Here is a 14,839-nt window from a genome sequence, read left to right on the forward strand (position 1 = left end):
TCTACATGTATCCCTCTCTCCCTCTACTGGAATCTCTCCCTTTCTCTTTCTTTCTTTCTCTTTCTCTCTCTCTCCATCTATCTATCTTATAGGCCCGGATTCACGAAGGTGGTACAAATGAAACCATGGTCTAAACCATGGACAAAAACCATGGAGCGCCAAGTGTCGCATGGAATATTTCGTCACGAAATCAGTCATTTCGTCGATGAAATGATTATTTTGTTAAGAAATGACAACATTTTGTAACTAGATGAACATTTTATCCACGAAATGATAATTTCGTTAACAAAACGGTCATTTTGTCGACGAAATGATCAATTTCGTAACTAAATGTTCCGTGCGACACTTGGCGCTCCATAGTTTTTGTCCATGGTTTAAACCATGGTTTCATTTGTACCACCTTCGTGAATTCGGGCCATAGAGTGTAGATCTCCCCTCTCTCTCCATTTATTAAACTACAAACTATCACTTTTCCCTCTCTCTTTATCTCTAAACCTTCTCTTCTTTCTATCTTTCTCCTCTCTAAGACTTTCTCTATCAATCTCTCTAGCTATGTCTCCCTCTCTCCCTATATTTCAATCTCTCTTTTTCATCTCTGCACCATCTTCCTATCTCTTTCTCTCTCTCTCTCTCTCTCTCTCCCTCTCTCCATCCCATCAGTGGTATTACTCACCATTAACCCATTGAGGATGGCCTGATTTTGCTACAACACGCATTTGTCATCTACACCGTAGATACCTGCCCGAGTATACTCAGGACTCGTCCTCAACGGGTTAAAGGAAACCAAAACCCAAAAAGAAATGTGGATTGAGTGAAAGTAGCAACATTAGTAGAATGTACATCAGTGAAAGTTTGAGGACAATCAAGGCAAAAGCTATGAATTTCAAAATTTGGTAAAAAATTTGGAACTGCTGGATGAGGAGACTAGAGATTATGCGATGATCATAACTTTTGTACCTAGTAGGATGTTATCTGGGAGGATTCATCTCGGAGGAATTCAAAGTTTATTTGATGAAAATTGGTTTTGAAATGGCTGAGATATCAAACAAAATAAACCAAAGTGGTCCTAATAAAATAGCGGGTCCACCTTTTACCAGGACCTCTTCATTTTTGGATATCTCATCCATTTCAAACCCAATTCTTATCAAGAAAACTTGAATTCCTCCTAGAACTGTATGCTCTTTCATAGATCTTAGGAGGTTTCCCAAATCAAATGTTGTCTCAAATGTTATCTCACGCACACACACACACACACACAACAAAAAAGTTGGAAACCCGAAGCCGCACCTCAACCAAAACTACACCAGATCCCCTAAAGCCCTTTTTACACTTATAGTGTTTCTTAACCCCGTACTTTCTCTGACCCAGGACTATCGTTCGTCCCGTACCAATTTTTTCAGCTTTTTACACTCATCAATAAATCCCGTACTAAGCTCTTGTCCTGGGCTAAGGAGAAAACTGACCTTTTTACACTCATATTTCTTAGTCCTAGCCTGTACTCCAAACCACATGAATATTCATTATACGCTGTGCACTGTACAAGTACATGCACGCACCGGCAGCACTTGATTACCTCGTTTCTGATTGGTCAGTGGGGGTCGGACTTCGTCTCCGTCGCTTAGCCCACGATTATTTTTTCGTTCTGTTTGCACTCGCTTGCTTGGCACCGCAATTGCGGGGTTAGCACTGCAATTGCGGTGCTAACCCTGCTATTTTGCAGGGCCAGATAGTACGGGATTATCGGTGGGGCTAGCCCACTTTGGCAAAAACAAGTGTAAACAGAAAGTGGGCTAAGGAAAGTCCGGTACCAACGGCGGGGCTAAGGCCCCCCTTAGCCCCACCATTGGTACAGGACTAAGCAAAAATTTGCAAGTGTAAAAAGCCCTTAAAAGTCCCTCACACTGCCAGGCACGGATTCGCCTCACTAACTCTTCAGTATGACATCATGTCACAGTGTTTTGGCCCTAGGACCCTACAAACAAGCCTCTGAGGTCATAGCATGGGGTTGAGATGCCTCAGGACATTAATCAACAATACCACAAAAGGCTACCCATGTATGATATAGTGGAAACCAAGGCTGCGTTTATCTAAAAATTTTCTGAGGCAGAATCACGATCCTAAACGCGTTTGAGGCATTTTCACGGGTTAGATAAACGCAACCGTGTTTTCAAATGCGTTTAGGAACGCCGTTTTGAAACGCCTTTCAAAGGGCGTTTTGAAACGCGTTTGAGACCACGATCGCTGTTCTGTGAGTAGATATAAACGCAATGCTGTTTTGAAACACGTTTACATCTCAAGGTCAAATCCCAGCTGTTTCCGGTTACAAGTACTCTCTACCCATTATTTGTGTGTGACTGAAGAGGCATGTTTTGTGTTGCAGTTGACCTTTATTTCTCGGGTCAAACGGCGCAAAGCAGCTGCGCAGTGACACTGGAATCGCGATTGTATGATGGTTAGATAAACGCGGCTCATAGAGAATCGTGTTTCAAACCACGTTTACAAACACCGTTCAAAATGCGTTTGGAAACGTGATTCTCTCTCTCAAGTTAGATAAACGCAGCCCAAGACGGCAGCATTGACAATAAAGTACAATGTAGAATTGTTTTCCATTAAAACTATACCATCAATATGGTAATTTGAATGTCCTGCAACTTTTTACCAAGCTTAAAACCTACTGAAAAGTGTGAATTCTCCTATCTCCAAGTATTTGAATACGTAAATCACTCAGTTTTTCTGCATTCCCTATTACAGATTGTACAAACCCAACCCCCCCCCCACATCACAGTTGTTTGCCTATAGACAAAGACTGAATGCATTGAATTTTCCGACTGAATAAACATGGTATTCAAGCAAGAGTAGGCATTTCAAAGTCACCTTGTGTTGAGGTACATGTATGCAGGATATGTTTGTAGTACAATGGTACATTATGTATGATTGATCGAAGCCTTGACTCAGACACTGTTCAGGACAATGTAGAGTATGCAAAAAGACAAAACTTTAAAAATACCATTTTATATTGCAGATTAGGACATAAAGTTGTCACACTTCACAGCTCTTTACAAGTAAAACCATTTTGTCACACCGATGTGTGCACACATGATATTACATTGAAATTATTGCATGGTTATGTAGATAGGCCATACCACGGTAATTGCCTGCTTTCACATTGGCAAAATATCATGATAATGTATTCTACAGTATACTGGTACAATGTATTTCAGTTAAATTGGTACATACCACTCTCATTCCCAAAATACTTTATTTCTGACCCAAAACTAAACCATTCTATTAAGGAAAGCACTGTATGTGCTTGAATATAATTAGTAACTGTCATAAATAAACTTTTAATTCCTCTCAGAATCTTGTGCTTTTTGACAATAAGTGGTTTCTAAACATCTCACAAAAATTAAAAAGCTGACTGAATTCTCATCTCAACCAAAACTATACCATCCCTTTATTAAAGCATGCAGCTAGAAGGCAACTTGTTGGCAACTTACCATAGTAGCATCATGTTAACCCATTTGAGAATTAACAAGTGGATTTTATGATCTTGCTTCCCATACAATAGACACCTGCCCAAGTATAGACATGACTAGTCCTCAAAGGGTTATAGGATATAAGAAAGGGAGAAGGCAATTTTGGGTCTATCCCCAATCTTAGACAATCTACAATTTGTACTTTCAGGGCAAAGGGCATCCTATGTTATGAATTACATTGGCCTGAATTCACGAAGACCGTACAATCTTTGTCCAAACCATGGACAAAGACTGTACATAGTTTTGTATTGGGCACCAAGTGTCGCATGGCCTATTTCGTTACGAAATCATATTTCACTGACGAAATGACGAAACGGTCCTATTGACACAATGTAACGAAATTACTGATATCTTGACGAAATAGGCCATGCGGCACTTGGCGCCCCATACAAAACTATAGTCTTTGCCCATGGTTTGAACCATGGACAAAGATTGTACAATGTACCACCTTCGTGAATTCTGGCCATTGAGTTGACTTTTTGTTTTTTGGTACCATACAAGGTGACATTGTGAGTATTAATAGTGCCAGTAGGAGTCAGGTTACATGGGTTGATTACGGTACAACAGAAAAGGACACTTGGGGGCAGATACAAGTACATGTATTTTATATTCACTGTGTAGATTTGAGGCAAAAGCAGAGCAAGTGGAAATTACATGTACTCGATAGGCACTGTGTAGGAATTAATTTACAGGGAAAGATGTACAGAGTGTAGATGTTGTTACAGAACCCCTAGAATGAACTTCAGCACTTCACATAAGCACAAAAATGAGGATTCTTAATTGAAATTGCACTTCTAATATTCCTTTTAATATTGAAACTTCCATCTTTCTCCAGCCTCCCACCCCCCCCCCCCTCTCTCTCTCTCTCTCTCTGTCATGCTCTCTGTTTTTTTTTTTTCTTTTTGTTTTGTTTTGGGGGTTTTTTCTGTCTCTTTGAAATGAGGCTTGAGGTACAGCACATCAGAAAGCATGATTACATATTAATCTTTACAGTGTCTTGAAATCTCATAGTACAAAGATGACATTCCATGAGTGTAATCATGGACCTAATTAAGGTCCATGGTGTAATCAAGTATGTCACATACCTCAGTACAAAATGTATGTATCCCATTTTTTATAATCAAATCTCTTTCATTTCTGCATTCATTTCAGTGTACAAATAGCAGTCCCATTTGTATCAGATAGTTCTGAATATCACTGAACTGTTTGTCTCTTCAATCACAAAGGGAAAATAAAGACTAGAATAAAATCAGAGAGTCCCTAGACAAAAGGGGGAAGCTACAATGTAGCTTTTCCTCAAGACGTCCTGACATTTTAAACCTCTTATTTCAAGGGTCAACTTTCTCCAAGTCAAACGGTGAATTGGTATTTGGGCCATGGCCACCGAACAAGGTGTACCTGCCCAGCGGCAGGAGCGGAAGTTGTTATTCAGTACCATTTTGATGGGAATAATTACTGGATATTGTAAAACCAGAAATACTGAGTAGCAATTTTCATAAATTGGAGCGGACAATCTTTTTTCACAGCATGAAATTTTTCATGAATTGCCACTAGCAGTCAATGCATAGTGCAGACAAGAACTTCCACAGATGTATTTCAATTAATTTGCTCCTTGCAAAAGCTGCAAAAATATCATCCATGCAAAAATATCATGCATGCGAAAATTTCTGGTTTTACAGTAGGGGATCGGGCAAACTAACGCCTCCAGCCATGTCGCATAGTGCTGACACTGTCAGCATTTGCACTTGCTCTGCATTTCTGTGTTGTGCCTACATGTAGCTTGTACTACTTGGTACATTTATGTAGCAAGCACAATAATGCCAACAATAGATGAAGCATGATGCCTTGTGTCAAAAGGTTATCATTAAGATAGACAGATCCAGGTGAGTAGGAGATGTGTTCAACATTGTATTCAAGTGTAAACTTCACTATGAGCTCTGCATCTGCACAGAAAGTTGCTGTACAACAATTTTCTATTGAACTAGAGATTGCAATTTGTCATCACTGACAAATTAAGGTGATCCGATTCTTTTTTTTTAAATCAATGATTCGAGTCCTGATAGTGCAAAGTCTCAACTACAACATATTAAAATCTGAGAGAAATTCACCCAAGCATAAGTAAGATAGTGCTTGATAAAGATAGTCATGTCAATTCTCACATCTAGAAAAACTCCCTACCATAGAGATAACACGTAAAAGCGAAGATTGAGAAAGAAGTACATATGACCTTTGACCCCACTTTGCACACCCAAGAGGGCATCTGAGCAATTAGTAGTTATTTTGTGAAATGATCCTTGTAACATGGTCTTTACGTGTGCAAAATATGAGAAAGATAGGACATATATTTACCAAGATAAAGGATGAAACATTTATGACCTTTGACCCTAATTTACATACCCAAGATGGCGTCTGATCAAGTAGTTGTTATTTTGTGAAATAATGTTCGTGACATGAACTAAACATATGCAAAATATGGTGGTGATAGGGTATGTTTTTCTTGATTTTTTGCACAGAAAGTTGAAGAAAGAAAGAAATATGAAAATACATCGAAGATAAGCTTTAATTTCAACCAAGTTTTTTGACGTGATTCCGATAACGTATGAAAAAATGAAGGGCACACTTACAATAGCCCTATGTCTCAGCTACAACATATTAAAATCTTAGAGAAATTCACCAAAGCATAAGCGAGCTAGTGCTCGATAAAGATAGTCATGTCAATTTTCATTTCCATAAAAATTGCACTCCCATAGAGATAACACGTAAACTGGTCAAATTTGACAAGGTTACCTTCAATCCATTTTTTCGAGGTGATGTCGTCATCTAATCAAAATTGTGTAATTACATTAATGAAAGAGCATTTCATAAGCTACAACATATTGAAATTTAGGTGAAAATTGACAAAGGATAAGTGAGATACGCTCGAGTAAACTTGAAATTTGATGACGTCATTTTGAAAATTTACTTTTTTTACTTTATTAAGAAATCTGATATCTTTTAATCATTTTGTCAGCACAGCCAGCCCATGAAATGACATGTGCAATTCATCAGCTTTCAGAATATGTAAAGAAAATGGGGGGTCACCGTCCATCCTGACGAGTAAAATCCGATTTAAAATTGGCGTTTTTTTTGGCATACTTGCACTGTATATCGCCATTGACGCGCGCGCGGAATTTCAACTTTGACGGGCCCGTTTGACGTCATATTGAGTCGGATTGACTTGAAACTTGGTAGAAATATTCCTTGACATTTTAAAAATATATTCCGTGTGATAAAACGGGAAATCTCTATTGCATATGAGCTGTGCGTGCGTATATGCGCGCGCGCATACGCGTCCGTCGATTTTTTTTGAAATGCTGTAAATGATCTGAAACGTGTGCAAAACAATTTTAAGGTTGATTAGAGCATGTTTAAATTTCAACGCGCGCGTACGCGCTCGTTTACTATGAACGTGACTAAATTTTATGAAATATATCAATAGAACTTGACTTGAACTATATGATATTCTAATTTCATTGAAAAATTCCATTCCATTAATGAGATATTAATGTAAACGTGATTTCAGATAATGACGTCATAATGACGTCACGGTTGACTGATCACATTGATACACTAGATCTGTCGTCCTTAGGACATGATACATATATGGTATAAGTCTGAAAGTGATAGGAGGGGGACTTTTTGAGTTAACCTCTGCACAAGTTTTGAGGAGAAAGAAATAAAGAAGAAGAAGAAGAAAGAATCCGTACAGATACAATAGGTGATCCGAGAGGATACTCGGATCACCTAATTACAAAATTGTTTTGGTCTTCAACTATCAAATATGAAGTACTTTCCTCATTTAATCTTTTGATACTGGTACTGCAGTCTGTCTGGAAGAATTACTGTAACAATACAGCAAATGGCTCACTCTTTGCAGGAGATACATGTATCCCTAACTAGCTCTGTACACAAAGTGTATACACTTTGATCTTTCACACCTCTTGTATTGAATACAGGGATTGTTTTAAACTACTGTATAATGGGCTCTTCGAACACACACTAGTCCGTGATTGGATTAACAGGATCATGTGACAGTGAAGTATCTGTTGGACAATGTTTTCCCTTAGTATAAGGCATAGTGTGCAGTTTATGTATTAATGTTCTACTTATAAATAAATTTATGTAAACAAATGGTGAATGGTACTACACAGTACTGCCCTACTTTGGCAAAAGTAAGCAAGTGACATACCATCCGAATTTGAGTTATTGATGTTTTCATAATTCACATAATGAGCTCTTCTTCCAGGCCAAATTTCATGCAGAGACACTCATCCTGAAGAGGGAGACATCATGATAGTCCACTGACGTCAGTGTAAATGACAGACACATTTTGCTCTTTTACAAGAAATGTCACTTTTGTCACTAGCTTCCTTTTGCCAAAGTAGGGCAGAGTACAACCCTGGTATCTTTCAAAAGCACAGCAGTCGTCCAAGTAATTCCATCTTATCAATAATATTACTGCTATACGTCAAACCCTTCTTGTTTTCTACAAAATTAATACTGATGCCCAGTGCACTAACCTCCTGCCCTCTCTGCCCTATTTTAGACTCAATGTACAGCCGACCTTTTGTATCTATAGGACCATCTAGAAAACATGAAAACATATTATTCCTATATCCAGCACCCACGGTGTTGGGACATATTATCCATCATGATGCAAGACAAGAGGTTCCTTTTAGTGCACTGTTCCTACATAGTCTATGCACAAACACACACAAAAAAAGGGGGGAAAAAAATCCACCCGATGTATATAGCATGGTTCACAGGGAGCCCTTCAGCATTTTTCTTGTTTGTTTCGTTTTATGATCAATGGGAAAGTTGTGAAGCTATGACAACACCACTTCATACACAATCTAATTTGCATAATATACATGTATACGCAAGGTTCAAACGACTGCTAAATATCACCTCTTTTTCCAGACAATGAAAGGGTCTGTTAGTGTTAACTTATTTTAGGAAAGTCTACAGATCTTGATGATTCTGTCCATTTGATTTTGCTTGAAAGCTTGTAAATGATACTGCCACTGCAACTAATTTGAATATGATGCAGAATTGCACTTTGAAACTTAAAATGGGATTATAGCGGGTTTCTGAGTGTTCAGCAATACAGCCCAGTCGGTTTGCACACATGGGTGCACGCATTGCTGAAAGCCTGTCTGGTATGAGGGAGAAAAAAACAACAACACTAAAATATCAACTAAATAGCAATGTGTTTGAGTCAATGCAACGAAGGTCACCTTTACAATATGCTGAGAGCTGCATGTGATAACCACCGAAGGAGATCAAAGTCAACAACCTTTGAATTGCTTTTTCCATTGCAGTTGACAAAGTTTTATCACAAGACACAGATAAGTAGACTGAAAGCACCTCACACAATAATTTACAGTAATAAATTTTGCATCATCGTGCTATTCACCACAAGCATAATGATGGCATTCAAAGGCAACACTGAGCTCTGTTTTTAACCCATAGGTTTTCTACTCATTTCTGCTTGTGATATTAAAACATTTGCACGGGAGGAGCAATCAGCTTAAACCATACCAAAAGCAACCTACTCGTTCTTGTACAGCAAGTAAACAAGTGAAGGGTTTGTTTGCAAAAACCGATAAGTCCATTTTTGAAGATTTTGAAGTACGATCTCTGTCATAATGTACAAAATAATACCTTTTAAATGATATATTGGTCACTACATATAAAGGTATATTTTTGAAGTTATGGTCAAAAGAAGCACAAATTTTCTTATTTTTCTCTTTATTTTTCTTGACCTTTTATCGCAAATATCTCCATTTGACAAATATGGACTTATCGGTTTTTGCAAACAAACTGTTTGCAAGTGTTGTAGTTTTAAGTGAAAAGCAGGTCATTGTCCCTTGAAGTCTGTGCTAACTACTTTTATACTACTACAGTGGACTCCTGTTATAATGAAGTCCTCAGGACCGGCAGTTTTCTTTCGTTATTTTATTGAAATTTCATTGTAGCCGAACAAATAAACAATAAAAGACATGGAGGGAATAATGTTGCAGCCTGAATTTTTACTCCGTTGTAAGCGGAACTTTGTTATAACCGTGTTCGTTATAACGAGAGTGCAATGTACTATTTTGAGGGCCTGCATTGAATTGGCTTAAACCTGGATGCCATCGTGGGTGCCATATAACGTATGAATACACTTCCAAACCTGTCTATCTAGCATGGCTGTGCCTGTGTCAGTCTTTAGTACAAAGATGACTGTGGAACTTCTTAGCTCCCTCTTTTTGCACTGATCCCTGTCTGGGCTCCCAGAATGTGAGGGAATTAGCAGATACATTGTAGCTCAGTAGGCCTACAGCTCAGTACAATGTCCCACAAGTCTTATCCTCCTCTCAAGCACTTCAACAGACTTTTTGGTAGCCCGACACACAGCGTCTGGTCTGTGTATGGTTAAGTTTTTGGCAGACTACCACCACCATACACTATATTGATATTTTGTACACAGTTACTCCAGGACACATACAGTACGAGCTATCCTACGCATTTGTGTGTACACTACTCCATCCTGGGCTTATTAGTCCTCAGTAAAAAGTATCTTCACATTGTCTTGCATATCTCAGGAAATTTGATCATATCAATGACACTTCTACCCTTTATAGGACTATTTCATACCTGGTACCGCATACCTGTCAAAAATCTTTACCTGTTTTTGGTACTTTACAAATTTTTCGTAGTGATGGAAAGTGTGCTCATATCTGTTTGAGACTGTTTAATGATTTGCAAACAAACTAAGATAATCTGGCTCAAAAAATTTGAAGCCTGCAAAACTAAAATGATTTGAAAACATCCAGTACTGCATACAGCTACAATTGTACAGTAACAGGAAATCCACATATTTAAAATTTTCTTCATGCTCCAACTGATTAAAGGTAAAAACTTGCATGCTTTTAAATTCATTAAAAAACAACATTCACATTTTTACTATTAAGACAAATTCATGCAGTTCATACAAAGTGACAGTAGACCCTATTAAGATCTGGAAATTTTCTCTTCTCATAAAGGGATTCAGAGAGCACAGAATGTCTATAGACCTCTTCCACTTTAAAAGCACAGAACCTTGTCATAAAGAGGTCAACAACAAAACCTTATTACAAGGAGATTTTGTAGGTCCCAACTTTTATGTTTCTTTGTTTTTTAGTACCAGTACCTCGATACAAGGAGGAACCTTCAAATGGGTACCTGGTCGTAGTGCTGCGTCCTCAAAGGTTCCCTGTACCAAAAAAAAGGGAGAGGGGCAGTCAGCATCAATTGGATCCTTGGTACTTACCTCGTCATCTCATCACCTTGCATCTCAACAACAGTTCCTCCTGAGAGAGAGAGAGAGAGAGAGAAAGAAAGACAGAGAGGGTAAGAAAGAGAAAGAGAGAGGAATGGAGAGGTAGAGACAAGAGATAACTTTTTGTCGTTACCAACGGCAACCAGGGCACTGTTTCATGAAAATTGTCAGTCCTGCCAAGAAGTCAGTCTCTGACAATAAATGGCATGACTTTAGGAGTCAGTGTCCAGAGCTTCTCAAGACTCAGCCCCTTACTGGGATATACTGTACATAAATTAAGATTTTGATGAGAGTAATTTTTTTCAGGACAAACATGCCAACAACCTTTACATTTATAAAAGTTTAGCACTTTCGTCAGAGTCCTGCCTTTTGGATTTTAAACTTAACATTAGTTACTGTAGCCAGATTTCATGTTCAGTTCAGTTTAAAATTTAACAGACTAGATAGACTGGTTTTACATAGAAGTTACAGTATAAGATCTTGCATCCTGAGCAAGGCAAAAACTAACTGCGACCAGCCCGAACGCAAAGTATTCCCACGGTATAACCATGGAGCTACGTAGCTCCATGGTATAACTGTGTGAAGGAGCATCCTGTGGTTAGGCAAAAACATGATGATGAAGAGATGTACAGATGTTGAATTAGAACTAATCAATGTCGAATGACAAGATGAGAAAAAAAGGAGCAAGTTTTGGTTCTAAGTCAGTGATAATTCTATAAAATCTGAAACTACGGGGTAATTACATGTACATAAGTTTGCCAGTTACACCATCTCGTTCGTTACTAAGCCACCATCACCCTCGCATCACCGTCGTGGGTAGCAATGAAGAATCGACTGGAACTATAACTTTACAGGCAGACCGAGAGGCCACAGCTAGCAGCCAGCTGCTGCTCTGGGCCGGTATTCCATAAACTAGATAAGCATGCTTAAGTCAGAAAATCTAAGCAATTTTGCTTATTTTCTGGCTAAGACAAAATTCTTAGCTTAAGTTCGTATTCCATAAAATTTGGCTAAGAATTTGTCTTAGCATTTTGCTAAGAATTTTGCTAAGAATTTTGTCTTAGCTAAGACAGATTTCGGCTTGCTGGCTAAGCATATTTTCTTAAAAATGTGCCGTCGGTATTCCAAAACGACATTTGTCTAAGAAATTTACCCTAAATCTAAGACAGCTATTGAGCTGTCTTAACTTGGGTTCCAGTAAGAAAAAATTATGGGTGTAGCATAACAATGTAGAAAAGATGGCGGCTTTAGCTCATGATTTTTCATCTTTTTGCTAAATAAGGAAGTTCATCAGTAATCAGGGGCCGTATTCTGAGAGCTAATTAAGTGTCTGATTAGCACTTAATTACCGAATTGGTATTCTGAGAGCATGATTAAGTAGGGGATATATTAACTACCATAGCAACAAGCGTTTTGGCGGGAAGGACCTACGCGTTTGCGCGTATCAATGCGCGTGCACCTCTGAGAGGACTTAATCACAGAGTTAATTACGAATCGGTATTCTGAGGGTGTAATTACCTTGTAAGTATGAAAGTTAATGGAAAACTTAATGATACCAAAGAGTGTCATTAACTACTCCGATATCACGCATTACATCGTGTTTTCTCTGCCACAACGATGCTTACCGTCTTCGGTAACGGAGGAGCGGTTGAATCTTGTTATCATGGTATCCGTAGAATTCAGAGAAAAAAAGAAATATAGCCGATCTTCGAGGAATTTTGTCATTTTATGTGAGCAAAGAGGTTAAGATCTTCGCGTGCGTAGGTGAGGGGTTGTAATCAAATACCGGAGTGTGCGCACGGAGCTCTTGGGTTGTAATTACAGGGGGCGTGCAGGAGGGCGCATTGAGGGCATATTTGCGCGTGTGATCATCATTTCGGCTTCTAACAACGCGTCTGATTGGATGGAATAACAATTAGATGGGAGGGACCTAAGATAATTACAGGAGACTTAATCATACCTTAATTACGTCCTCAGAATACCGATTTTGCCCATGATTAAGGGCCTATTAACTTCACGACTTTATCACGAAGTTAATTACAGACTTAATTACGACCTCAGAATACCACCCCAGTAATGTAAATGAAATGATCGAGTTCAAGGTTTGACGAAGCGTCTCGTTTGCGTCTCGTGGGAACTTGCACAGTAACAATACGGTAGAAACTCGGTGGGCCATGGGCCACGGGGAATCGGGGGGGGGGGGGGGGGTATGTGTTGCGCGTATACTACGCGTGCCCTCGACCTCCTTCTCAGCGCGCATTAGCGGCGGAGTGGAGCGCGCAGCTAGAGGAACGCACATAGCCGCCCGGATACGTTTATGCCACAACCCACTACATTACGTAGACGTATGCCCTAGTTATAGCTTGCTTATACACGTGCGGCTATCACAGTTTGTATATCGGGGAGACAGGCGAGTACTGTCACAAAGCGTCCTCTCCGGCTCTACCGGATCGGTGAGTACGGAATAATTATCTGGGCCTAGTAACTACGTTAGGGTGTAAACATAAGTACTCGCTTTGATTTTGATTCTCGTGATTTCATGATGTTTCTTTTTTCACTCGATCACCGCAATTCACTCGATGTGATTGCGGTGTGAGTCTCACTTATAAGGCCGTAACTTTGGCCGAAAAGATCCAAAACAACACGTAACTGTTAGGTCTAGGTTGCCTACTACTAAATAAGTAGGCCGTTTACTGACATTCTAGACACTGTGAGACGTAAAAAACGTTGCTCCTATATATATATATATATATATATAAAAAAGCCTCTGAAAAAGTGTGCATTAGGCCTAGGTATCTTTTTCCATGGGTGGCTAGGTAGTTGCGATTGTTGCTTAAACACGTAAAATACATAGACTTTCACCGCGGGGCAGCTGTTCGCGAACAGTGATGACATGAATATCTTGCTTATGTCAAATGACGTCATCAGAATTTAAGATTTTTGCTTAGCCAAATCGCTCGACATAAGAAAAATGCCTTACAGTTTATGGAATACCGTTAGGGCGATTTTCTTAGCTAAGCAAAAATCTAAGACAAATTGCTTAAACTTAAGCAATTTGTCTTAGAAGTTTATGGAATACCGGCCCTGAGCTCACACTCCCCTCATCATACCCATCGATCAGTCAATAGCAGCCGTTACCCGCGCCGTGGCACTACGCGCAGATCGCGTCGAATAGTCATGATGATGGTCAGGTGTAGTAGGCCTACTACTACTAGGCCTAACTAGTACAGGTTTGACACACCGTTCCTTCGCTTGCCTGCAGAAATTTTTAGTTTCTCACCTTGAATTTTGGCCATTATGATATCGGTATTTGCCTCCTCGAAGCTAGACGAACACTTTTATGAACAGAAGGGATACAACGCTAGGTTGAAACACTGCCACCACGAAACCACGGCCTCAGGGTTGTTACACTGCACTATTTTAATCTTCGCGAACAATAGCAACTCGATTCACGTAAACCTCGAACGATCTTGCTAGACTAATTCCAGTCGTTTACTATCAAGGTGACTGATCGCCTGGTACAGCAACGATGAGAATCGGGCAATCGTGTCATCAAAACGACTTTTTGATTTTCTAATTTGTGGGTGTGTCAGTTGTGAAGGTGACTTTGATTTAAATCCTCAAAGAACCTACACAGGTTTTTAATTCCTAGTCATACTCTAGCTACATCCAGGGAAAACAGCGGTTGCCCTATAATTTCTTTCGACACAATCCACACGAAGAACATGCTGTGTGAAACAGGAAGGATTATTCTATGTGTGACATCGCTCATTCCCTTGTATTCAAAAATAGATCTAGAATTCTAGTCGATATACCACGGTCAGACGTTATTGTAATTACCTTGGAGGTGAGACTCCACACCTCCCCGAGGCTGCGTTCACATAGAAGTATACTATTCGGGTATTCGGGCTCGTTTTTCGAGGGCACGCGAATAGCTTGAATCGAACGATAGGATTTCCTC

At 39.4% G+C, this 14,839-nt stretch overlaps 1 protein-coding gene across 1 annotated transcript in view; it reads right to left on the reverse strand.

Annotated features, from left to right (window-relative positions):
• LOC140226546 (isocitrate dehydrogenase [NADP] cytoplasmic-like) overlaps positions 1–14,270 on the reverse strand; it is a 31,949-nt gene extending 17,679 nt beyond the window's left edge. The window contains exons 1-2 of the mRNA XM_072306997.1: positions 14,159–14,270; positions 10,870–10,909 (exon numbers count right to left, since the gene is read on the reverse strand). Of these exons, the coding sequence (XP_072163098.1) occupies positions 10,870–10,909; positions 14,159–14,174 (56 nt within the window). The 5' untranslated portion in view covers positions 14,175–14,270. The remainder of the gene's footprint in view (positions 1–10,869; positions 10,910–14,158) is intronic.
• Positions 14,271–14,839: the final 569 nt, after the last annotated feature.

The sequence above is a fragment of the Diadema setosum genome, chromosome 3 (assembly GCF_964275005.1).
Source record: "Diadema setosum chromosome 3, eeDiaSeto1, whole genome shotgun sequence".
Taxonomy (NCBI): Eukaryota; Metazoa; Echinodermata; class Echinoidea; order Diadematoida; family Diadematidae; genus Diadema; species Diadema setosum.